The sequence below is a fragment of the Schizosaccharomyces pombe genome, assembly GCF_000002945.2.
Source record: "Schizosaccharomyces pombe strain 972h- genome assembly, chromosome: II".
NCBI lineage: Eukaryota > Fungi > Ascomycota > Schizosaccharomycetes > Schizosaccharomycetales > Schizosaccharomycetaceae > Schizosaccharomyces > Schizosaccharomyces pombe.
Window position 1 is genome coordinate 2,363,743 of NC_003423.3, and position 20,960 is coordinate 2,384,702.

A 20,960-nucleotide genomic window follows, 5' to 3' on the forward strand; every position below is an offset into this window, starting at 1 on the left:
TTTACTTTCAAAGCCACATACATGAAAGTGGAAACGCCGACATAAGTGCAGCCGATGTGATATTCAAACCACATAAAAAAGGAAAGTAGTACATTATATAAGCAGGTTTAAAGCTGTTTTTATTAAACTAAAACCTACTCTGAATAAAGTGAGATTTAAACTGTTGACACAATTTAAAATAAATAGTCAGTTGTACAAAAAAGCAACCAAATAGTGACCAAAAGTCCCACTTGCTAAATCTAGTGAATAAATAAAACAATGAAGACATATTCAATAGAAATTGATTTGATGTCGAAGAACAGGAATACTTTTTAAAACAAAACAAAAACAAGAAGACCATTATTTTTACTCATAGCTTTTGAAACCAAACAAAAAAACGAGGGACAAATAAATAAACAAAGTGGGTATTTAATTGCAAACCAAAGGCTTGCAAATATCGAAAAACACAGGGAAATACAGAGGTAAGGCTTATGATCAACAATATCGGGATTTACATTTGTAGTAAAGCACAGATTGAGCTTGAAAAATGTAACTTCCTAAGATAACAGGACAATGTCATCATTCAAATAAGCAAACATATTATTTTTGGAAAAATCTGAAGCTCGCACAATCCTAACGTTTTCTTCGAGGACAACGCCTCCGTGGCTTTGGCGAACGTCAAGGACTCGGGTTTGAATTTCATTAAGTAAGGCTTGACTTCGTGATCGTTCCACTGGGGAAACAATAATTGGGTTTGTTATTTCAATGTTTCTAGCACGATATAATTGTACTTTGATGACTAGCATGTATTGTACAGAGTAAAGATCAGAGGTGGTCGTGAATCCAGTGATATTTGCATCTTCAAAATCAATGTCGGGGAAAGGTTTAGAAAGGCTTTTCGATAAACCTTCCGATGTAAGTTTCATATCATCCAAATCTTCTTCGTAACGTAATACTTTCTTTTTACGAACTATTGGGCTTGAAGAAGAGGGATGTATGAACGTGATGTATTCAACCAAGGAAAGAGAAAGTTGCTGTACTCGTATTTTAGAACCATTATTAGGCATGATGGAAACGAAGACGGAGACGAGATCCGAAGGTCCAATACACAGTTTGGGTATTGATACCTCTACTACAACACGACCATCGCTACTCACTTGCCGAATATTAGTAGGGGAATTATACATCCCCCAAGAAGATAGATTATCATACCTGCTGAGTGACACTGGTACAGTGGTAGTAATATCCGGTACCCCTAGTAAACTCATGTGAGCACGTAGTTCATATTTCGTGGAGCATATTGTACCAGACCGATTCAATTCAAAAGTCGATGGAATTTCTGAATTTTCGGGAAACGGGATTTCAAAGGGAAGGTCCATTGACCATACCCTATGAGTAGCGTAAGGATCTGAAGAAGAAGAGAGTATAGGAGTTTGGTCACCAAAAGGAGTGATAGATGTGTCATTAGAGGAAGATGTGGTGGATACTGATCTAAACGGAGTGTAAGGAGGTTGATATACCGAAGATCCAGAGGCATTAGGAAGATGAGGTGGAGGGATAGGTGGAGTAGTACGGTTATGAGTATGAACAGAAGGATTATCCTGATCAGACGCATAAGAATCTACTATCCAATCGCTAGTAAGGGAGGGTGGAGGTGATTTGATAGACAAATCGCTGATAGAATAATTATTATCATTAGGAGGTATGTTATTTTCAGGATGCTCGGAATGAAGTGGAAACAAAACCTGCCTTGCCAGACACTTATTATCTGATAAGTGATTACTTATACCCAAGGATGGTATTACCACTGATTCAATTTTCCATAATTCTAACGTTATTTGAACCAAAGCCAAAGGTTGGTGAATTTCTTTACTTCGAACTTGGACGATACCAACCAACCTTGGAGCTGAAGTTGGTATCCCATTAAATCCAGCTTGGAAATCCAAATGTGGTAACGGACGTATCTCCAAAGGAGAAAATTGCCGTATTAGCGTACACGGGGATGTCATGCTCTTACATTTAGTGAGTTCCTCTGGCTTGGTGCTGGTTATGGGAAGTTGAATCTACCAAATGGTAGACAGGTTGGTTCAGTGCAGCAATGTCAGATCTAGATAGCTAAATAAAATCTTTTAAGCACTCGCTTAAACACTGCTAAGTGACTTTTTATAGCAATGAAATTAATAATATTTTATTATATAAAAATCTAATTTTAGGCCAAAAAATGTACTTTTGTTTCCATTCCATAGAATTAAAATCAAAAGCCTACAATTGATAGCCAAGCATCTAAAGCTAGTATCTGTTGTAAAAAAGTTCCATTTTGATTACAATAGTAAAAACTAAAATGACTTTAATAGCCTAATTTTGAAATTGGTATTTTCAACTTAAAATTCACTTACGAAAGCCTAAAATATGTTTATTCTTACAGCAGAAGGCTTTTTTTTTGAATTTTTGAATTTTTGAAACCATAACACACGATTGATCGCAACATACATATACGAAATATAGAAGAGAGACTGAATTCAAACGAAAACAATATAGCAAGATATCAGATTATTGAGCAGCAGAAGAAAGGGAAATAAAGCAAGTAAATACTATTTTACTAAAAATCAAACGAATCTCTAAAAGAACAGATATTTCACGCATAGTTAACAGACAATGCATAACAAAAAATTCAAAATCGAGAAAAACAAGAATCAAGAGCAACTGGTAATGCTAATTTTTGATAGTTATATGAGCCGTAGTATGATAAAAAACCCCGGCGATAATTGAGGAAATTCATTGCTGATGTACGACTCTTTTCTATCTAGGAAATAATGATTGTTTGAAGGATAACCTGAATATAGGGCTTTCTGTTCATTCAAAGATCCCTTCAGGAAGTGTTAAATGGTTTGTATAAAACTAACTCACATTTTCCGATTTATCTTTTCATTTTCAGGGCATATATCAGAACTTAAAACAATTTACTAGTAGCGATACGCTACCACTTACTTATTAAACGCTTAAAAGAGTAACACAGTGTACTGTCATGAATGTATATTTTATAAAAGCAATATGATATTTAATTTACATTAATATACTTGTAAGCTTCTCACGGCTAAAAGTAGTGATAGCCCACATTGAAGTAGGATTTTAGTGTAATGAAATCAAACACAGTAGGCCCTAAAGATAAACGGACACTTACATGTTAAGCAACATAATTTAAAATCTTACAAGCAAAGCTAGCGGCTCGAAAGCCAAACATTGTAATATAAACACAAAAAGTAGTTTGTTTACAGTAAATACCGCAATACTCGTATAACGAGGTATTTTCACAACGTAAGCAAGAACGCGCTCATCCTTCCAGGTTGTTGTGTGTCACAGCCTCTCGCGATTCACCCTTTACAATTCACTCGTGAATGATAGGAAAACGCAATGCGTCAAAAAGGACGCGTCAGGATGATTGTATTACATATGAAGAGTATCAAAGGAAACGTAAAAAGACATTTTTGAACACGTTTGTTAATATTTGTTCTCGTACAGTTACTTATGCAAAACTTTTTTTGACAAAAACTCCCATTTCTGAATTGGATCGCATCGCTGGCGAGGCGATACCATCTAATAGTAATAGTACAAATTCAAAACTAGAGCCTTCTACTAAAGCCCCTGAATCTCGGTTTTCTCACATAAATTCCAAGACTGAACGTGGTTACGTGACGGTCGAATCTGATATGTCTTCTCACAATACTCTTGACAGAAATAGTAAACCTACCGTTTCTCATTCATATACAAATTCTAGTAAGGATGAAAAATTTTTGGATCCCATTGCTCTTCAAAATCTATTTTCCCCTGCCTCTGACACGCATTCTCAAAACATCCATGACGAAGCATTATCTCCATCAAGCTTTCGTGTGTCTCGTTCGAGATACTTCCCCCGACCTCATCGGTCTTCCAAAAATTTATCTGTTAGTAATCGGTTACAGCTTGCGGTTTTTAAGGAAACAACTTCATCGACATTATCCCACGGTAATTCCGTTGAGGCTGACGAAATAAACTCTTTTAATCCTACACCTTTCTCTTCTTCTCCTCTGCACTTTACGAACTCCTCTCCAAATCCAAACTCTGACATTGTTACACCGGACAAGCAGCTAGATGTTGTTAGCGAACACGCCAGATATAAACACCTTCCTTTTACGGCTACGTTAAGAAAGAAAAGTCCTCATGATTCAACGTCTCGGAAAGCCTCTTTTAGGTTCGTTCAATCTGATCAGCAACCAGCGCGGAATATCGTTACTTCTGATATCCAAAATGAAAAATCATTACTGTTGCTAATTCGAGATTTGAAAGAAAAGCAAACAGAATCTTTTCAAGATTGGAACGAAGTTGACTTTTTACAATTAAAAGGTTTGGAAATATCTCCACCCCCCACTCGCCCCAAGTTCATTCCGGAACTTGAGTTTCCTGATAATGCTCGAAAGCGTGCACTGAAATATTTAAACCAAAGCAATTCTGTTTCCTCTTCTGAACCCATCATCACCAAATTTAATATTCCAATCACGCTTAAAGACTTGCATACTCTGCGGAATAGACAATGGTTAAATGACGAGGTAATTAATTTTTACATGAATTTGATTTCGGAACGCTCTAAAATTGATTCATCCTTACCTCGGGTACATGGGTTTAATACTTTTTTTTATACATCTTTGCAGCGCCGTGGATACGCGGGTGTTCGAAGATGGGCCAAAAAGGCACGCGTTAATATTGCAGATATGGATGCTGTATTTATACCAGTACATCTGGATGTCCACTGGTGTATGGCTGTTATTAACAAATCGAAGAAACGATTTGAATACTGGGACTCGCTGGCCGGAAGCCCTGGTAAAGTTTTTGATTTGTTGCGCGACTATTATATTGCAGAAACAAAAGGTGCCGTCGACGTGTCAGATTGGGAAAATTTTATGGATGACAATTCTCCAAGACAACGAAATGGACATGATTGTGGAGTTTTTGCTTGTAAAACTGCTGAATGTGTATCTAGAAATGTTCCTGTTCAGTTTAGTCAAAATGATATGCCTGAACTACGAATCAAAATGGCAGCTAGTATTATTGATGCACAAATCTATTAAATATGTGCTATAAACTTTTTGTCTATATACTTATCGTTTTTTATATTAATTTCTTTCTCGTTCAATACATTTTATTTCATATTCAGCGTTTTCAAAAAGGACATAATTTACTTAAATCTATATTAGAGCGTATGCATTTTTTAAGTAGCAGGGAATACTCTAATTAATAAATCTGAATCCAGGAATCTCAGCAAATATAGCTTTTGAAAAAAAAAATACCCGCATATCTTATAAACAAACTTAAGCGCTGAGCTGACGAGCGTCGAGCCCCATTGCATTTAAAAACAAATTAACATTGCTGATGCGCACAACAGCAATTTCAGAAGGTGCCCGTTTGCTAGTAATGATGTTATCAAGTACTCTGTCCCTATTTTTTACATATTTGTTAGTACAAAAACTCGACTAGACATATTTTAACGTACCTAGTTTCAGAAACCAATGTAAAATGTTGTTCAGAGCTAGCAGCAGTAGCACAAGCTGCTAAGAATTCCCATGGATAAGATTCATCAGCATAAGCTCGAGCGTTAGGTGGTGGGAATACCGTCGAGAAATGACCTTTTACGCGATTAAACATAACATTGAATGTATTTTCCCTAAATAGTTAGATGCTGTAAATACATGTATAACGTACCATTCTTCTTTTTCATTTTGATTTACAGTGCCAGATTGCTTTAAAATTTCTGCGCGACTAATGAATAGAGTAAGGAACGACAAACCAATCTTCGTCTGTATTAAATAAACAGCATTAGTGCGATTGAGAAGTTGAGAAAATAAGTTATTTATAGTTTCCAAATCAAGTTCATTAACAATAGTGAGCAATGGAGGGATGATGAACTGCGTGAAAGAACTCATTTCGGAAACAACGTCCAAAGGCAGCTCACCGTTAACGTCAAATGTTCCCCTAAGGACTATATCAAGAGAATCAAAATTGTAAACTACGACCTTTAAAATCGAAATTTGTTGCTCTTTGGACAAATGTGGGAACAAGCGAGGTAGCAGCCTCATTCCTTTGGGGTGAGAAATTATAGAAATGAATGGAGGCCTAGTCTTAGAAGATGCTTCCAATGATTCATTTATGTATAATGCCTTCCAAATGGACTCCAATTTCTCGCTTAAAGTAGTTTTCCATGTATCTATTTGCTCCTGATCGGTAGTTTCTAGCGTTGAGGCTTTACGGAGGGCTTGCTCAAAGTCAAGCAACAAGTCATAAACTTTCTCAATAGCGTGCAATACATCCTTCTTCGTAGAAAATCCAGAAAAATTGTTTAATGATGAATTTGAAGATGCTGGTTCGGTAGGACGTTTAACATTCAACAATTGTCGTGGTGTGCGAACAGTATTAACAGCAATTTTACCAAGAGCACCTTCTAAAGACAACTGAGTTGCCTTAGGGCGCTCTTTGGCAGAAGAAACCAAACGCTGAAGTTGCTGTTGTAATTTCTGCATAGGATTTTCGGAGCGACGACCACGACGGCGATTATTGCTAGGTCCTAGATAAGTCTGTATAAAATGACTGGCTTCTTCCTCGGAAGGCTTGCGGCCTCGAATAATTGAGTAAACGCGATAATAAAAATCATCAGATTCGGGATCCTCCGACATCAATTGCGATATTTGAATTCTCGCAATAAACGATTTATCACTGCGTGTCATTAACCCAGCACATTGAGCCATGAGCATATGATCACGCTCTAACTTTTGACGTTTTTCATCAAGGTTCTGGTTTTGAATTAATTGTTCCTGCTGGAAAAGATTAACAAGGGAAGCAGGAGGAGCAACACTTGGGTTGTACATGCCGTTTTGAGGATATGGCATTTGAGGTACAAGGGAAGGTTGCATAACAGGATTGGGTATAGCTTGCGAAGGATGTACCATATTAGGAGCAGCTAATCCAGCAAAATCAGTTGTAGTGCTAGGGATGTTTGGTTGACCAAAAGTAACATTACCAATACTAGCCGCACTAATCGCCGGGTCCAATGAAGAGATGTTTTCTCGAGTTACTTGAGCAGCCATTTCGGATGGAACAATGGGAATAGCGGGTTGAGAAGGTGGTTTTGGAGCGGTCATTGAGTTCAATAACTGTTCCTCCAACTCCTGCAAGCTAAAAACCTTCTCAGATGGTTGGGCACCCAAACGATCTTGAAGAGAGGCTACCTCAGGTGGAATAATAGCCGGCTTTTCTGGAACAATATTTTCCCAAATCGAAGCCATAGGCTGCAAATCGGAAAGCTTATTGATCGCAGTAGACGCAGGTTCCCGTGAAGGAAATTGTGAAGCACCATTAAGTCTACTAACTTGAGGTAACTCTGAAGAAGCTGGTTTGACAGGTTTAGCGAAAATATTTTGTTGATTAATTTGGTACTGCTCATCTTCCAATTGTGCAGATGCTTGAGCGGTAGTACCTGAAAAATCAAAATCACGTCCTAGAATTGTGAGAAAAAATATTAAAATATTAAATACTAATAGCTTGCAATATCCCAGATATGACAGCCGAGAATGATTACAGAATCACAAGCACAAAGGTACATACCTATACTTCCAGCGCTAACACCAAAAGTCTCGTCGTTTAGTTCATCTCCGGCTTCATTTAATTGATTACCCAAATCGTCGTAGGTCTCCTCAAAGTCAATGCTAAATATACTTGTGAGCTTAAAGTATCATATTTACATTAATATTAACGACTTACCCATCCTCTTCTAACTGCCCTTCGTTAGGAAACATATTTTCCTTTGGAAGGGTAGTATTAAACCCAAAAAATGACATTTTATGGGTTTATGGTAATGAGAAGTTGGTGGTAGCTAGGTGGGCGGCACTGCATACAACAATACTCATGACAGTAGATTGGGTTGGTTCGACGCAGACTGATTCATGGCGTTTTATATATATTTTTACTTTGCGTTCTTTTTTTATATCTGAATTTTAAAGTTGTTATTTGGTTTGCTATACCAGTAAATCTATCCCTATTTTATTTCACATCAATCTTCAAGACTAGCTATTAAAACCTATCACGTATAGATGTATATCATAAATATGAATTTAAATTTATCTCTTTTTGAAAGACTGAAATGTATCGAAATTTATGCATGAACATACATAAGTTGCTTGCTCAAGCAAGCTACATCAATCTGGCAATGCAGTATAGAAAAAAAGAAATATCTACTAAATTTAACTACTTTACATCATAAATTCAGTGACACTCAAATTGGTAAAAATTAATTTTAAATTATCGTAACATGTAGAGATAAAGGAAATTATTTGGAAGACGATGAATCATTCCAGATCAATTGATCAAATGCCTCCTGTTCGTGAGAAATAGGTTCATCCAACTGTTCAGAGCCTAGATTAGAAGTTCGGGAAGGAAATGCTTCAGAATTTTCTTGTCCACTAAAAGCACTATCTGTGGATTTAACACTCGAGTCTTCTTCGTAAAATGGAAAAGAATTGTTACCGGTATTTCGATTACGGTTACGAATAGCTTCCCATGCTGACGCTGGCTTTGATCGATCTTCAAAGCCATTGTCTTTAGAGTACATGGCGTCCTCTTTCTCCGTACTCTGTGAATTCGTAAAGGGATCTTGACTAGAAGAGGCACCAGTATTCGGCATACTTCCAGGTAATTGATATTTTGAGTTTTTTGGAGGGAATTCAGAAGATGAAGAAGGAAATCTGCCTTGTCGCATCGTTGTTCTTTGTCGAATAAGGGAGTCTTGTATTTTGCGAAGTATTTCAAAGCCATCATCTCTTTGACGTATAGCCGACAAATTGTATGCCAGAGTAGTAATCTGAGCAACCTATTCATAATTTGTAAGCTTGAGCTTAGTATTACTTAAAACTTACCCCATTTCCAGCAAGACCTCCTATAATTGATGTTGCATACAAGCGGATTGGAGTAACCTTTTTGTTACGAGCTAAAAAATAAGAAAGTTATTTTCAATTGCTTGTTCGAAATCTCATACCTAAGTATAATGGGAGAGAAAACCCGACTAGCATCCCAAAAATCGTATTTCTTTTGACACGGTATTTTGCATGATTTAGAAATTCCTTTTGGTCATCACTGAAATGGTTTTGAGGATCATTTAACATTCGTTCCCAAAAAAAATCCATGATAATAAACGTTGGAAGCGATTCCTGAGGCTACACAATAATGTCAAGAATATGAAACGTGCTTATACGGGTTATGTTAGCGAAATAAATGTAATTAAATTATTTGCGGACTGTACAATTTAACCCAATATATAAAAATTTGAGGCCTTTCTAATGTAAAAATACTACTACTAAAAGGTAATAGTACTCATCACTTGTTGCCTTATGGATAGTTTGGATACTGATGTAAGAGGATGTGAATAAGGAGAATCTCTAGGGATTAGGACCATCTAAATTTCCCAGCTACTACAGTGATACTTGGCATGAATAAGAAATACGTATCTGAATAAAAATTTGACACACAAGATTGTTCTGTTGAAATTTCTTATGAAACTGATAGACTGAATTTTTTTTGGCTGGTAAGCACTTGTGATGAAATATGCAACTTTTTCGAACTACGTTTTACATTCCATCTTTCAATGAAACAGACCTTGGTGGCATCAATTCGTGGTATACGATTGTTTTGAATTTTAATATTGCAAGCATATATGTTCAACAGGAATTTCCCAGTTGTTAAATAAGTCTATATCGTATAATTCTTTGTCATTAACCGTATTTATTCATTTTGAACTAATTTAGCACAGAATTCTATCTCGTAAATTAAACAAGCGCCACTGCATTTTACACAGCTAACGAAAAATACAAGAAGGCAATTGAGAAATAGAGAAATAGATGCAATACAGACTTGGTCTTTTTTTTTAAAAAGTTTTGCCAATTTAGACGGATTTTGTATCTAATATGTAGGAACTACTAGTAGTAGTTACAGCTTATTCATTAGTTAATAATGTCCAGATATCGCTTCTACAAAGGAATGAAATGTTGATAAAATTAGTAAAGAAATACAACGATATAATGGTATTTAACACATCTGGCTTATTGGAATTCGTTAATAAAAATAACGAACGCCAATGAAGTGAAATATGCAAGAGATTTTTTATTACGAGTCAATTAAATATACGCTGTCCTAATCAATTGACACACAAATACCTGAAAACTCGCATTTGGTTGTTACTTTGCCTGCATTGGAAGGATATATTTTAAAAAACCTTGTAGTAAAGAAGAATTGGAACTTTTGATGCAAGATTTACTATTCGGTAGTCACTGGATATCGTTGCTCCTTGGATTTGTTTAGCAATCGATTAATCAGACTGCTTCTCACCTATAGTTTGTATTTTCTTTGATCAATTGAAAAACTACGATTTCCAAGAAAATGTCAAAACGATCCTTAGACCCTAGTGATGATTTTAAGGGTCAAAAACGCTTAGCGATTGATCCAGAATCAACTGCCCTCGAACAAGATCGCCAAATGTTACAACAATTATCAGAACAAAATTCTGAACTCGAGCCTCAAAATGTTGCACCAAATGCAGAAATTCCTTTAGGGTTTGATCTTTCCGGAATTCAATTTAATATGACGCCGGACTTTTATTTACGCATGAATCAAGGCATGGATTACGCTTTCAACCAACCTAATCCTATTGCTACACCTCAGCAACTTCTTCGTACATCTCTTATTCCTACTCTTGGTAACCTTAGTAACATAATTTTGTCAATTCTTGGGAAGCCAGTACAAGAGGCATCTGCCATTGTCACTAATCCAGCCTCCGAAATGGGTATGGCCTTTACCAAAGTAATGAATATGTTTCGTATGGTAAAGGACATTTATACTGAAGAATCTTTTATTTATTCCTCTGCCATTGGTATGAGGACGCCGAGTCAAAGAAGTACGACTAGACGCGCAAATCTTGCTATCTTTCTGGCAGCTGTCTATGGAGCGCTACAAATTGGATTTTTTCATTTGAATGAAAATTTTCTGGAGGTTTTTGCTCCGGACGAATCTAATATCCTCACTAATCAGGGCACTCTTTATATGGAACTCAAAACCCAAGCATATATTTCGGCTATGGCTCAGGCAGAACGTCCCAAGGGAGACATATTAAACGATCTTTTTCCCTCTGACATGGCCCATCGATTTCTTATCCGACGAAATGCTAAGCTGGATGACAAACTTACTTATGTTGAAAAGCAAATCATAGAGAAATGTACGGCTAGAAAAGAAAGATTGGCAAACTTCTCCCCACAGGAAGCTTTAAATGAAGTATATCCATGGGGGAAATTTTTAAGCGAGATTGCTTGTTACATCCATAACAATTACTCGTCTATTTCGGCCATTCCAATTCCTGCTAACTCATTCAAACGACGATCCAAGAAGAACGGATTGAGGTTTAAGGCTGGCGAAGCCGAATCATCCCCTTCAGAATCTGGTTCAGACCTGACCGATAGTCTCGCATTTGGTATACCATCTTCAACTTTTGACGGCTCCTCGGAAACACAAAATGTATCCAGTGTCGTTCTTTATGATCAGGTTCGACATATGACAAATAATAACCTAAATAACAAGCGTACGAGGCGCGTAGCCAATCGTCGATCTTGGACAAAAGAGGAAGAGGAAGCATTGCTTGATGGTCTTGATTTAGTAAAAGGTCCCCGGTGGAGCCAAATTTTGGAGCTTTATGGTCCTGGAGGCAAAAAGAGTGAAGTTTTGAAATATCGCAATCAAGTTCAGTTGAAAGATAAGGCTCGCAATATGAAACTATTTTTTCTCAAAAGTGGTCAGGTGGTCCCCGCAGCATTACAATGTGTTACAGGCGATCTTCGGCGAGATTAAGTAGTATCAGGAGTTTATTTCATTCTTGATTAAGTTTGCGATTTTTTTTTAAATACTAAAACGATTAAGCGTGAGGCATTTTATGTATAAATTATAATTATTATTAATCTATGGGTTTTTTGGTGCTAATACTCGGAGGCTATTCATTACAATTGAACATTCCCGTGTATCTTTATTTACAATTTCGGAGGATGACCTGGCAATAGCTTGTTCCACAATATGCGTAACTCGCTGAAAATCGCTTCGGAATACCCGCAAGAGTATTGGATCACGGCGATCAAGCATTTGCATTTTGCTGCTGATAGAAATTGCCAGCTCTTTGAAAAAATAGATACAAATAGTTGCACCATCAAGGATAAAATTTGGTTGCATTTGAAAATATTCTAATAAATTTGGGTAGTCTGGATTACAAATATTAGCCTTTTGAAGTGACCTTTCCCAAAAGACGCATTGTGCACCAATCTTTGAAATTTGGTACCACCCGTCTTCAAATTTGGACCATATAGTAGAATTTGCCGCTGAAGGATCTGTACTGTTATGTAGGAGTCTTCGTGTAGTGGGGGACAGTTGGAAAATCGAGTCGAATTGTATAATGGCCTTCTGTATACGAGAACTTAAAAGACGAGTTAAGTCCTGTTCTAACAAATATTTGTCTAACATATATAAAACAGAGCAAGCATTTGTAAAACCATTAGAGTTCACACTGAAAGAAAGTTGATCTTCTTGTGATAATAGATAGCTGGATGTTTCTTTTATAATTCTCGATCGATTGGTTATATTAAGTTTTAAGAGTAAAGAAACGGACGATTGTCTTTTCTACAATAATTAGCCAAGAAACAGAAAATATATTTCATACCATTAATGGAAACCGGCTTAATAATTGATCAGACTCTTGTAATAGTAAAGATGCTTGATAATAGCGTGAAAGTCTTGAATTTGTTAGCATACCAAAATCATTGAGCAAAACAATAAGCATACTTTTCATTTTCATTAATCGATCCCTGGAAAAGGGGAAATAACTTTGCTTGTATGCCAAAAAACTCCCCAAGCCAATACAAAGTCATGTATGTTGAATGCAAATTTACAATTGCCTCATGAAGGGGACCCAAATTTTCAGATGGAATGACTACCAGCGAACGAATTCTTTCATAAACCAACATCAATTGTTCTAGTTTTCCCTCGATATCTTGCAAATATGACTGAGCATTCAAAGAACTAGATACATTTTTCGTCAACGTGGTTTCCTCATGCACAATCAAATCGGTAATTTGCCGCTCTACTTCTTTGAGTGCATACCCCAACCTCTTTCTGGCGACTTCTTTGTCTTCGTTAACATCGGAGTCAGCATGAACAGAGATTAACACTCGTTCAGCCTGCGCCTTTGGATCGAAATCTGATTTTTTGTAATCTGAAAAATCATATCGAAACTCCATAACAGGAATTTTAAGCGCTTTAAACGAAATTTTTACAAGCTATTTCATAGATTTTAATGATACTTAACTTTAGTTTATTTGACGATCAATCGTAAAACGCAGAATCGATACCAAATCTTACAACGAATGTTTTGAACAAGTAAAATCCGCAATTGAACAGTGTATTCTAGCACTTCTATTCGAAACACGATAACACTACAACTTTATCCTGCAAGTATACGCTTACTTCGTCTGGTGCAACTAATGTAGTATATGAGAGCGTATACCTTAGACACTTTGACCGACTATTGTAAGTAACATGCTACTCATTCATATTCTAAAGAACAAAGAAAGAGATTTTCAAATAGAAGATTGAAAAACTTATCAATTTGAACGTTGAATTTTATCGAACCACGAAGGCTTTTAAAATTCCAACTGAAATCCGCGGCTCTAAGAGTTAGTATGGTTTCAACATACTCCTCAAGTAAACATTCGTCAGGCAGTTACAGTTTTCAAACAAAGTGACTAAAAATGCAGTAAATGTATATATAAACTACTAAAATGTAATACGAATTCATATCTTTGCTCTCAAATAAAGCAAATTTAAATTTATTGGAGTTAACGAAGAGATTAACTTACAAATTGCTATAGGAAATTGACTAAGAATATACTTGAAAAATATGCTGTAGTTTGTCTAAAAAAAATTTTACTGTGGGTATTTAATTCAAAATTTGAAGTTTCAATAAATCTCGAGAATAACAGTAATAATTTGAATTCCAAAGGAAAGAGTAAATTGAATAAAGTAGTACGCAATATATCTCAAAATTGCTATAGGGTAGCTTTCCTGAAAATAGGGCATCATTTAACGAACTTAACCGCAGACTGACTTTATTGTGAAGCTATAGCTATCACTCACTCTAGATTTTGCAACCCATCAAATAGACAGAATTTAAGAGCCAAGCTTCCCTTGTAAAAGAATTGCAAAATCGCTATGGCATTTTCTTTTGGTATGCTTTGAGATTCATCAGTTATAAGTTGCTAACGACTGTAGGTCAACAAGGGTCGTCAATAAAGGCACCTTCCATTGGCTCAACTGGCGTTTTTGGCCAGTCGAATACCACAAAACCAACTGCACCTTTCGGTTCTGGATCTATTTTTGGGTCCACAAACACTAATGTAGGTGCAGGAGGCCCTACTGGTTCTTCGTCAGCTCCACCGTTTGGAAATTCAATTTTCGGTAAAACACAACAACAGCCGACCACTTCTTTCTCCAATACTACCACCAATGCCCCACAAAGTACTGTATTTGGCCAAAACGCTGCATCAAGAACCGGCAACTCAAATACGCAACCATTATTTTCGTGGAGTACAGTCAACAATCCCACAAAACCAGTAGACGAAACCAATGCTACGATCCCTAGCAGCTTATTGCTGTCTTCAGGTATATCCCCAAATGCGACCGTGAGCAATGCTCAATATGGCCCTGCTCAACCTCCGTCCGTGGAGGAGCAAGTGCAGAAAATCTTGAATGCATGGAATCTCAACCATCCTGATTGTGCTTTTCAGCGGTTCTTTTATAACAAGGTTCCTGTTGAGCAAGCTGCACTATATGTTAAGCCTCCAAATTATAACCAACAAAAATGGGACGAAGCTGTTGCTAATCGACCAAGCAACAGTGTTGTTCCCGTTTTGGCCGTAGGATTCCCCGATGTACAAAAAAGAATTAATATGCAGATTCAACAAGTGAACACGTACCGTATTCGGATGCGTGAAATTGTTGAAACTTTAGGAAGATTAAGTAACAAACACGACCTTGATTTTAGCATCAAACTTGCCGAGGCGAAAAATCGTCACGTCCGTCTGTCTGAAAGAATTTTACGACTTGCAATTAAAGTACATGTTTTACGACATCGTGGTTATGCACTAAAACCTAATGAAGAAGAGCTACGTAAAAAATTAGATGATTTAACAAAATCGCTAAATAATCCTGAAATTTTTGGTCGGCTCAACGAAATATGGGCAAGAATTACTCTTATTTTTGAAGGAGAAAAGATATCTGAAGATCAGCGAAGTAATTTGGCTAAGGGAGTAGTGGATTGGCGAAAAAATTCTGATCAACTAGAAGTCATTACGGACGTCTTAAGGGATCATCAAGTTGGTCTTTCATATGTGGTAAAACTGATGCAAGAAGATTTAGCGACGTTGAACAAGCAATTAACTGAGCACGTTCCTCAATCACAAAAATAGCGGTAATTCCTACTTCACGTTATTTTCTGTATTTAATTAAATTAGAAACGACCAACATGAAAATCATAGTTAGGTTCCTTTTTTTATTTTTCTGGTAACCGAATTTTTTTTAAGAAATTCATCTAATTGGGAGTCAATTGATTGACAAGTGGTCCAAAAGATATTACTGACTTAAAATTACATATAACGGCGCAGCATCGCACAGGAAATCTATGAACTCTCTATACACATTTAGCTACCAGTTCAATCCATGAACGATTTCTATAATAACCATTTTTTAGTGACTTTACATTCAAAATCAAATAATTCAACCCACTCATGTAAAATTTACGACTCGATCAAGAACGGTAAAAATAAATTGTCTGATTATTTACATACAGTCGATCATAAAATTGTATTCGACGTACAATAACCATCCATTTTTATAGCACAAAAGCCAACACTTGGAATAAATGTTTTTATGCTCGCATCTTTTGAAAAAAAGAAATAACAAAAGGAGCTTATATAAAAGTTAGAAAACCAAGTGAAACCATTACAATTAAAAAAGCTTACTTAACAACAAGACAGCGGCAACTGAGGCACCCTTTTTCATTTCCTAATTATCCATTTCGTTAATATGCTATAGATACGAGAGATAATTACATACGCCGACAGCCAAATTATCATACTGCTTGATTTGCTCTTTACTAGGGCGTCCTGCACCAGAAAACATCTTTATAGTACGTTTATTAACGGTTATTCGAGAAAGAGCTTGTGTGTTTGGCAGAAGCTGGAATAAGTTGGAACATTCACCGACACAGAGAATAGCTTGAATGGTACACCTCGCATCGTTAGACATCGTTAATTATATCATGTTGTTTGTCACTATATTGTAAGCTACGCAGTTTGGTATCTGATTTAAGGATACGTAGAGCTGCGGTAAGTTTTCCTTGTGATCTATTATATTACAATACACAGGTTGTATAAGTAGCAACTGGATATAGGTATTGTATTAACTAGGTTATGATGTTACCTATCACTAATATAGCTCATAACTGAACTGAGGAACGAGGTTCAGCAGTAGCTCTATTTATAGTATTCAGATAATATAGATCTTAATAGATTATCATTAAGATCAATCTCCATATCGTATCATACATGGTACGATATATAATTAGAACATGTGACATATAGTGATACGCAAGTAGTGTATCATAGCGTAGTGTAGTATTGCTGACAGTATACATGCATTACCGAAATCTACAGTTTTTGAACAATGGTGGAGGCTACGCTAGTTCTATTTCATTACTTCTACATATTGGCGGCAGTAAACGTTGAAATTTTTTCAGACTCCCAATTCTAATTAAGTTGTCAAATTTCTGATTCTCCAAAGATGTCAGAAGAAGAAAAGGCTGAGCTTGAAAATATGCAAGTTGAATCTGAGGCAAAAACTTCCGAGAATGATCAAACCATTGATACGAAAGTAGACGTTGCTGATGTTACAACTCATGTGGATGAAGATTTAGATAATAAGGAAGAAGCCCTTGATTTCTCTGAAGATGAATTATCGGATTTGGATGAAAATCAATTTGAAAACTTTGACGAATCCAAAATCGGACGTGAAGCTGAGGAACCTACTATTTATAATCTACCTACGTTTAAGAAGAAGCAAGAGCCAAATACGATTGAAGAAAACCTTGAAGTTCCAAGGAAGGTTAGGAAAGAGCAAAAGCCACGTAGACGTCGTGGTAAGCGTTCATCGACTGTTGATGCTCTCAATGATGAATTAAATGAGCTCGGGGAGAATGAAGAAGAAGTTTTGACTGAACAAAAGCAATTGGATCCCACGCTAGCCGCAAAAAAAGAGTTGGATCTTCAAATGGACGCTGTTCTTAAGCCAACTCGAACAAAGAAGCGATCCAATGAAGACAATCTTGAACAGATGGCTGATGATGAAGTCCTTCGTCTACGCGAACAAATGCGCTTGGCTGCACTTCGTGATGCTGAATTGAATTCGGAACAACTACCGGCTACTGAGAAGTTAAAGATGCTTCCACTAGTTGATGCTGTACTTAGAAAGACCCATCTTTACGATACTATACTGGATAATAACGTCCTTGACTCCGTTCGAATGTGGCTTGAACCTTTACCAGATCGTTCGTTACCAGCGTTGAATATCCAACGATCTCTTATGGACATTTTAACAAAATTGCCCATCCAGACAGAACATCTTCGTGAAAGTAAAATAGGTCGTATTGTTTTGTTTTATACTATCTCGAAAAAGCCCGAGCCATTTATTAAGAGAATAGCTGACAACCTTGTTAGCGAATGGAGTCGTCCCATTATAAAGAGAAGTGCTAATTATCGTGATCGTGCTGTTGGTGTAGCCTCCTTTAACCCTGAAGTGTTTCAAACTCGCCGTCGTCGAGACCTTGCTGCTGCTGAAAGTAATGATGATGCCCAAGCTAGCCGTACAGGTCGTACTGTTATTCCCAGATCCATTGATTCAAGATACCAGGTTGCTCCCAGAGTTCGTCTCAATCCTACGGCCATGACTATTGCGGGACGAATGAAGCCGGCTGATACCGAACAAGTGCGAAAATTAAAGGCCAAGATGAAGGCGATTCGTAGTAAATCATCTAAAAAGAGTGGTGTTAGTATTGAAGGTCGTGGACTTTAATCATTAAAACAGGCATCACAATAATATATAATGAGTCCATTGAAAATTTTTCAATGCTCTTTCATTAGGGTCGAATTATTCATTGGGTTAATGTTACAATTTTATTTTTTCACTGTTTGTATGATGAACGCTTGTTTCCGTACCTTCTACTTATGACTTATGAGATTCATTATTAGAATTCACTTAAAAGGGATCCTTATTATTTTTGATTGTATATAATTCTCCATAAATAAAACTCTAATTTTTATCCTCACTCCTTCATTTTAACTATTTCAATTAATTTCAATCTCTACTTTAACATTCTACTTTTTTTGATAATTTTGTATTAGAGATAAACGCTTTTCATGAATGCAACGTTTATTTGTTTGTTCTTGAGTAGTTTTGTACAGTAGTACAATTTACTCAATTTACAAGCGTACTACGTTATTATTCGTAAAGCAAAATCACTGAACTAGATATCCACCTCGCCATACCAAACGAGAACAGGACAGATAAAACTCACGACAAACCTAACCATGGGCGGAGGTAAGTTATCTGAAGTATCATAGAATAAAGCCATCTAATGTCCTTATTTAGCTCGTTTCATTAATTTCATCAAGCCGCTCAGCTCGTTGCTACCTGAGGTCGAAGGACCCAAAACTCATGTACGTATTTCCATTTTGAAAAAGGCTATGGCAGTCCTTTGAACGTTCATCAATACTGATATATCGTAGCTTGAGTTGGTCGAAAAATTAGGCTGGATGGCTGGATGTGTAGTTGTATACCAAATTTTGTCCATCATTCCAGTTTACGGTGCAGAAAAAACTGATACTCTGGACCCTATCAAGTATGTTTGGTTTATACTTTTTTTTTGTGTACTAATCAAAAAAGTAATTTTCGCGTTTTAGATGGATCATCTGCTTCGTAAGTCATGCTACCGTTGGAGAAGACTTAGAATAGTAAGAGCTACTTAAAGTTTGTTGATTTAAACATACATTTTTTGTTCTCTTTCGCCTCAGATGAGGTTTTAAAATCCCTCCTTCTGAATTTTCCCGATTTAACCTAAATAAACATTTGACTTTTGCTAATTAACTTTCAGTGGACTTATGATTACCGGCTTGGCCCCTATATATCTTTCCTCATTTTTATTACAAATTCTAGCATCTAAAAAAAAGATAGCTGTGAACTTTAATCTTATAATTGATCGAGTTTTATTTCAGAATGCTCAGAAAGGTTCGGTTGTTTTTTATTTATTTTGTTAGCTAACGTCTCTTAATAGTTGTTTCTGCGTTATTGTACTTAATTTTGGCTGTAACCTATGTTTCGTCTGGTTATTATGGAAGTTTCTCTGATCTTGGCATTTTTCGTTTCATAATGCTGATCTTGCAAATCTTTTTGCCTGGAATTGTCTGTATCTATCTTTGCGAAATTATTGAAAAAGGTCATGGCTTAGGATCGGGTCCCGTTTTACTTTTAGGCTCGCACATATTAGGCAACATCATGTGGGATGTTTTGAGTTTACACCGTTATCCTGTAAACGAGTCTGGTGATTCCCAATATCAGGGTGCTCTTGTTGGATTTGCTTTTAACTTGTTTTCCTTCAAAAATAAGTTTTCCTCACTTCGTTCCATTCTTTTTCGTAGTGAAGGTTTAAGCTTTGTTCAATTCCTGGTTTGCATAGCTGTTTTTGCAACTTTCATGTACACACTAAACATTCGCATTGATGTACCTATCCGTTCTTCGCGAGTTCGGGGTGTTAGACAGAATTTTCCTTTGAAATTACTTTACACATCCGTTATTCCACTCATTTACTTTTATTCCATCCTTTCTCATCTCTTAGTGTTTGCCTACGCATTGTACAGTTTATGTCCAAATTCATTGATAACCCGCTTATTGGTACAATATTCACCAATTGATACGTTTGCTGAACACAAATTACAACTTGTTGGTGGTTTGGTCTACTTTTTGTACCCTCCTTTGGGTTTATCGGAAGCTCTTCTTCATCCTGTACATACAGTTATATACACTATTACTTTGATATGTATTACCATATATTTCTCTTTGTTGTGGATGAATGCTACGGCTGGTGGACCTCGTGATGTTTTGCTATTCTTCAAAGAAAATCAGCTTGTTATAGCTGGTTATCGTGAGGCCACTATGCTGAAAGAATTGGAAAAAATCATTCCCATTGCTGCAAAACTTTCTGCCTTTTTTGTTTCAATCTTGTCCGTGATTGCTGGAATATTTGCTTCTACTTTTGGTGTTGGTGTCCTTATCGCTTCCGCTTTGGTATATGCCTCTTTCGAGATGATTGTTGGCGCAAACACATCTCTTGGTAATGGTAACTGAAATCCGTTATACTTTCAAGGATAGAAAAATTCAGTAAAGAACGTCTCATTTACTGTAAAACATTGTTGTTTACTACGACTGTATTCATTTTTTTTCTTATACCGTTTTTTTTTTTAAACTTATATCGAATACATCAATCACTATTTGAAACTGACGTTTTTTTTTATAGAACTTTATGGTGTTGCAAAGCTCTACAACAACTATTTAAAGTTGTTAAAATTATGGCATCAAATAAAAGGATTGTAAATCAAAATTGTGTAGCAAAATAAATCAACTCGTTTTCGTTTTAAGGAGTCAATAAAATAAGAGGCAGTATCCGACTAAGTACTTCATTTATTAGCTTGACTTGCACTGTTTTTCAGCTTTCTGCAAAATTTCGATATTACTCGTGCGTTTTTAAAAGCTCATACAATGATTTTGAAATG

The 20,960-nt window shown here is 36.4% G+C and overlaps 10 protein-coding genes and 14 long non-coding RNA genes across 24 annotated transcripts, besides 1 other annotated feature; 13 read left to right on the forward strand and 11 right to left on the reverse strand.

The window, feature by feature from the left end:
- The first annotated feature begins 24 nt into the window (after positions 1–24).
- Positions 25–2,125, forward strand: SPOM_SPNCRNA.5615. The gene has a single exon (NR_194967.1). It is a non-coding gene; the product is annotated as a non-coding RNA (long non-coding RNA).
- On the reverse strand, positions 73–2,071 carry art1 (arrestin-related substrate adaptor for RhoGEF, Art1). The gene has a single exon (NM_001021882.3). It carries the CDS (start codon positions 1,986–1,988, stop codon positions 537–539), a length of 1,452 nt encoding a protein of 483 aa, NP_595974.1. The 5' UTR covers positions 1,989–2,071; the 3' UTR covers positions 73–536.
- A 246-nt stretch (positions 2,126–2,371) lies between the features above and the next one.
- On the forward strand, positions 2,372–2,969 carry SPOM_SPNCRNA.5616. The gene has a single exon (NR_194968.1). It is a non-coding gene; the product is annotated as a non-coding RNA (long non-coding RNA).
- On the reverse strand, positions 2,553–2,907 carry SPOM_SPNCRNA.5617. The gene has a single exon (NR_194969.1). It is a non-coding gene; the product is annotated as a non-coding RNA (long non-coding RNA).
- A 250-nt stretch (positions 2,970–3,219) lies between the features above and the next one.
- SPOM_SPNCRNA.1507 lies at positions 3,220–4,186 on the reverse strand. The gene has a single exon (NR_150395.1). It is a non-coding gene; the product is annotated as a non-coding RNA (long non-coding RNA).
- Positions 3,353–5,451, forward strand: ulp1 (SUMO deconjugating enzyme Ulp1). The gene has a single exon (NM_001021883.3). It carries the CDS (start codon positions 3,375–3,377, stop codon positions 5,079–5,081), a length of 1,707 nt encoding a protein of 568 aa, NP_595975.1. The 5' UTR covers positions 3,353–3,374; the 3' UTR covers positions 5,082–5,451.
- On the reverse strand, positions 5,093–7,871 carry pdc2 (topoisomerase II-associated deadenylation-dependent mRNA-decapping factor). Its single transcript, NM_001021884.4, has 5 exons — positions 7,765–7,871; positions 7,609–7,709; positions 5,713–7,501; positions 5,504–5,674; positions 5,093–5,448 (listed from the first exon to the last, which is right to left on the reverse strand). Exons 1-5 carry the CDS (start codon positions 7,839–7,841, stop codon positions 5,322–5,324), a joined length of 2,265 nt encoding a protein of 754 aa, NP_595976.2. The 5' UTR covers positions 7,842–7,871; the 3' UTR covers positions 5,093–5,321.
- SPOM_SPNCRNA.5618 lies at positions 5,758–6,106 on the forward strand. The gene has a single exon (NR_194970.1). It is a non-coding gene; the product is annotated as a non-coding RNA (long non-coding RNA).
- Positions 6,299–6,567, forward strand: SPOM_SPNCRNA.5619. The gene has a single exon (NR_194971.1). It is a non-coding gene; the product is annotated as a non-coding RNA (long non-coding RNA).
- Positions 6,846–8,076, forward strand: SPOM_SPNCRNA.5620. Its single transcript, NR_194972.1, has one exon. It is a non-coding gene; the product is annotated as a non-coding RNA (long non-coding RNA).
- A 189-nt stretch (positions 8,077–8,265) lies between these two features.
- SPOM_SPBC19G7.18C (uncharacterized protein) lies at positions 8,266–9,392 on the reverse strand. The gene is made up of 3 exons (NM_001021885.3): positions 9,035–9,392; positions 8,916–8,986; positions 8,266–8,869 (listed from the first exon to the last, which is right to left on the reverse strand). The coding sequence occupies exons 1-3, from the start codon at positions 9,180–9,182 to the stop codon at positions 8,330–8,332; spliced, it is 759 nt and encodes a 252-aa protein (NP_001018812.1). The 5' UTR covers positions 9,183–9,392; the 3' UTR covers positions 8,266–8,329.
- On the forward strand, positions 8,620–9,909 carry SPOM_SPNCRNA.5621. Its single transcript, NR_194973.1, has one exon. It is a non-coding gene; the product is annotated as a non-coding RNA (long non-coding RNA).
- Positions 9,577–10,050, reverse strand: SPOM_SPNCRNA.5622. Its single transcript, NR_194974.1, has one exon. It is a non-coding gene; the product is annotated as a non-coding RNA (long non-coding RNA).
- Positions 10,051–10,182: 132 nt separating this feature from the next.
- Positions 10,183–12,774, forward strand: tbf1 (DNA-binding factor Trf1). Its single transcript, NM_001021886.3, has one exon. It carries the CDS (start codon positions 10,432–10,434, stop codon positions 11,887–11,889), a length of 1,458 nt encoding a protein of 485 aa, NP_595979.1. The 5' UTR covers positions 10,183–10,431; the 3' UTR covers positions 11,890–12,774.
- cog5 (COG complex subunit Cog5) lies at positions 11,961–13,546 on the reverse strand. The gene is made up of 3 exons (NM_001021887.3): positions 12,868–13,546; positions 12,746–12,818; positions 11,961–12,705 (listed from the first exon to the last, which is right to left on the reverse strand). The coding sequence occupies exons 1-3, from the start codon at positions 13,320–13,322 to the stop codon at positions 11,998–12,000; spliced, it is 1,236 nt and encodes a 411-aa protein (NP_595980.1). The 5' UTR covers positions 13,323–13,546; the 3' UTR covers positions 11,961–11,997.
- On the forward strand, positions 12,943–13,302 carry SPOM_SPNCRNA.5623. The gene has a single exon (NR_194975.1). It is a non-coding gene; the product is annotated as a non-coding RNA (long non-coding RNA).
- A 29-nt stretch (positions 13,547–13,575) lies between the features above and the next one.
- Positions 13,576–13,861, reverse strand: SPOM_SPNCRNA.5624. The gene has a single exon (NR_194976.1). It is a non-coding gene; the product is annotated as a non-coding RNA (long non-coding RNA).
- Positions 13,678–14,004, forward strand: SPOM_SPNCRNA.5625. The gene has a single exon (NR_194977.1). It is a non-coding gene; the product is annotated as a non-coding RNA (long non-coding RNA).
- A 216-nt stretch (positions 14,005–14,220) lies between these two features.
- Positions 14,221–15,922, forward strand: nup44 (nucleoporin Nup44). Its single transcript, NM_001021888.3, has 2 exons — positions 14,221–14,308; positions 14,353–15,922. Exons 1-2 carry the CDS (start codon positions 14,293–14,295, stop codon positions 15,546–15,548), a joined length of 1,212 nt encoding a protein of 403 aa, NP_595981.1. The 5' UTR covers positions 14,221–14,292; the 3' UTR covers positions 15,549–15,922.
- On the reverse strand, positions 15,869–16,329 carry tom5 (TOM complex subunit Tom5). The gene is made up of 3 exons (NM_001356259.2): positions 16,195–16,329; positions 16,101–16,143; positions 15,869–16,047 (listed from the first exon to the last, which is right to left on the reverse strand). Exons 1-3 carry the CDS (start codon positions 16,258–16,260, stop codon positions 16,007–16,009), a joined length of 150 nt encoding a protein of 49 aa, NP_001343161.1. The 5' UTR covers positions 16,261–16,329; the 3' UTR covers positions 15,869–16,006.
- An 89-nt stretch (positions 16,330–16,418) lies between these two features.
- Positions 16,419–16,766: an LONG TERMINAL REPEAT.
- Positions 16,767–16,807: 41 nt separating this feature from the next.
- Positions 16,808–18,564, reverse strand: SPOM_SPNCRNA.1508. Its single transcript, NR_150396.1, has one exon. It is a non-coding gene; the product is annotated as a non-coding RNA (long non-coding RNA).
- iws1 (transcription elongation factor complex subunit Iws1) lies at positions 16,875–18,500 on the forward strand. The gene has a single exon (NM_001021889.3). The coding sequence runs from the start codon at positions 16,921–16,923 to the stop codon at positions 18,205–18,207; it is 1,287 nt and encodes a 428-aa protein (NP_595982.1). The 5' UTR covers positions 16,875–16,920; the 3' UTR covers positions 18,208–18,500.
- Positions 18,565–18,653: 89 nt separating the features above from the next.
- Positions 18,654–18,933, reverse strand: SPOM_SPNCRNA.5626. Its single transcript, NR_194978.1, has one exon. It is a non-coding gene; the product is annotated as a non-coding RNA (long non-coding RNA).
- Positions 18,708–20,926, forward strand: sec6102 (translocon subunit Sec61-like protein). The gene is made up of 6 exons (NM_001021890.3): positions 18,708–18,732; positions 18,784–18,851; positions 18,921–19,033; positions 19,078–19,110; positions 19,286–19,419; positions 19,466–20,926. Exons 1-6 carry the CDS (start codon positions 18,723–18,725, stop codon positions 20,533–20,535), a joined length of 1,428 nt encoding a protein of 475 aa, NP_595983.2. The 5' UTR covers positions 18,708–18,722; the 3' UTR covers positions 20,536–20,926.
- The last annotated feature ends 34 nt before the right edge of the window (positions 20,927–20,960 follow it).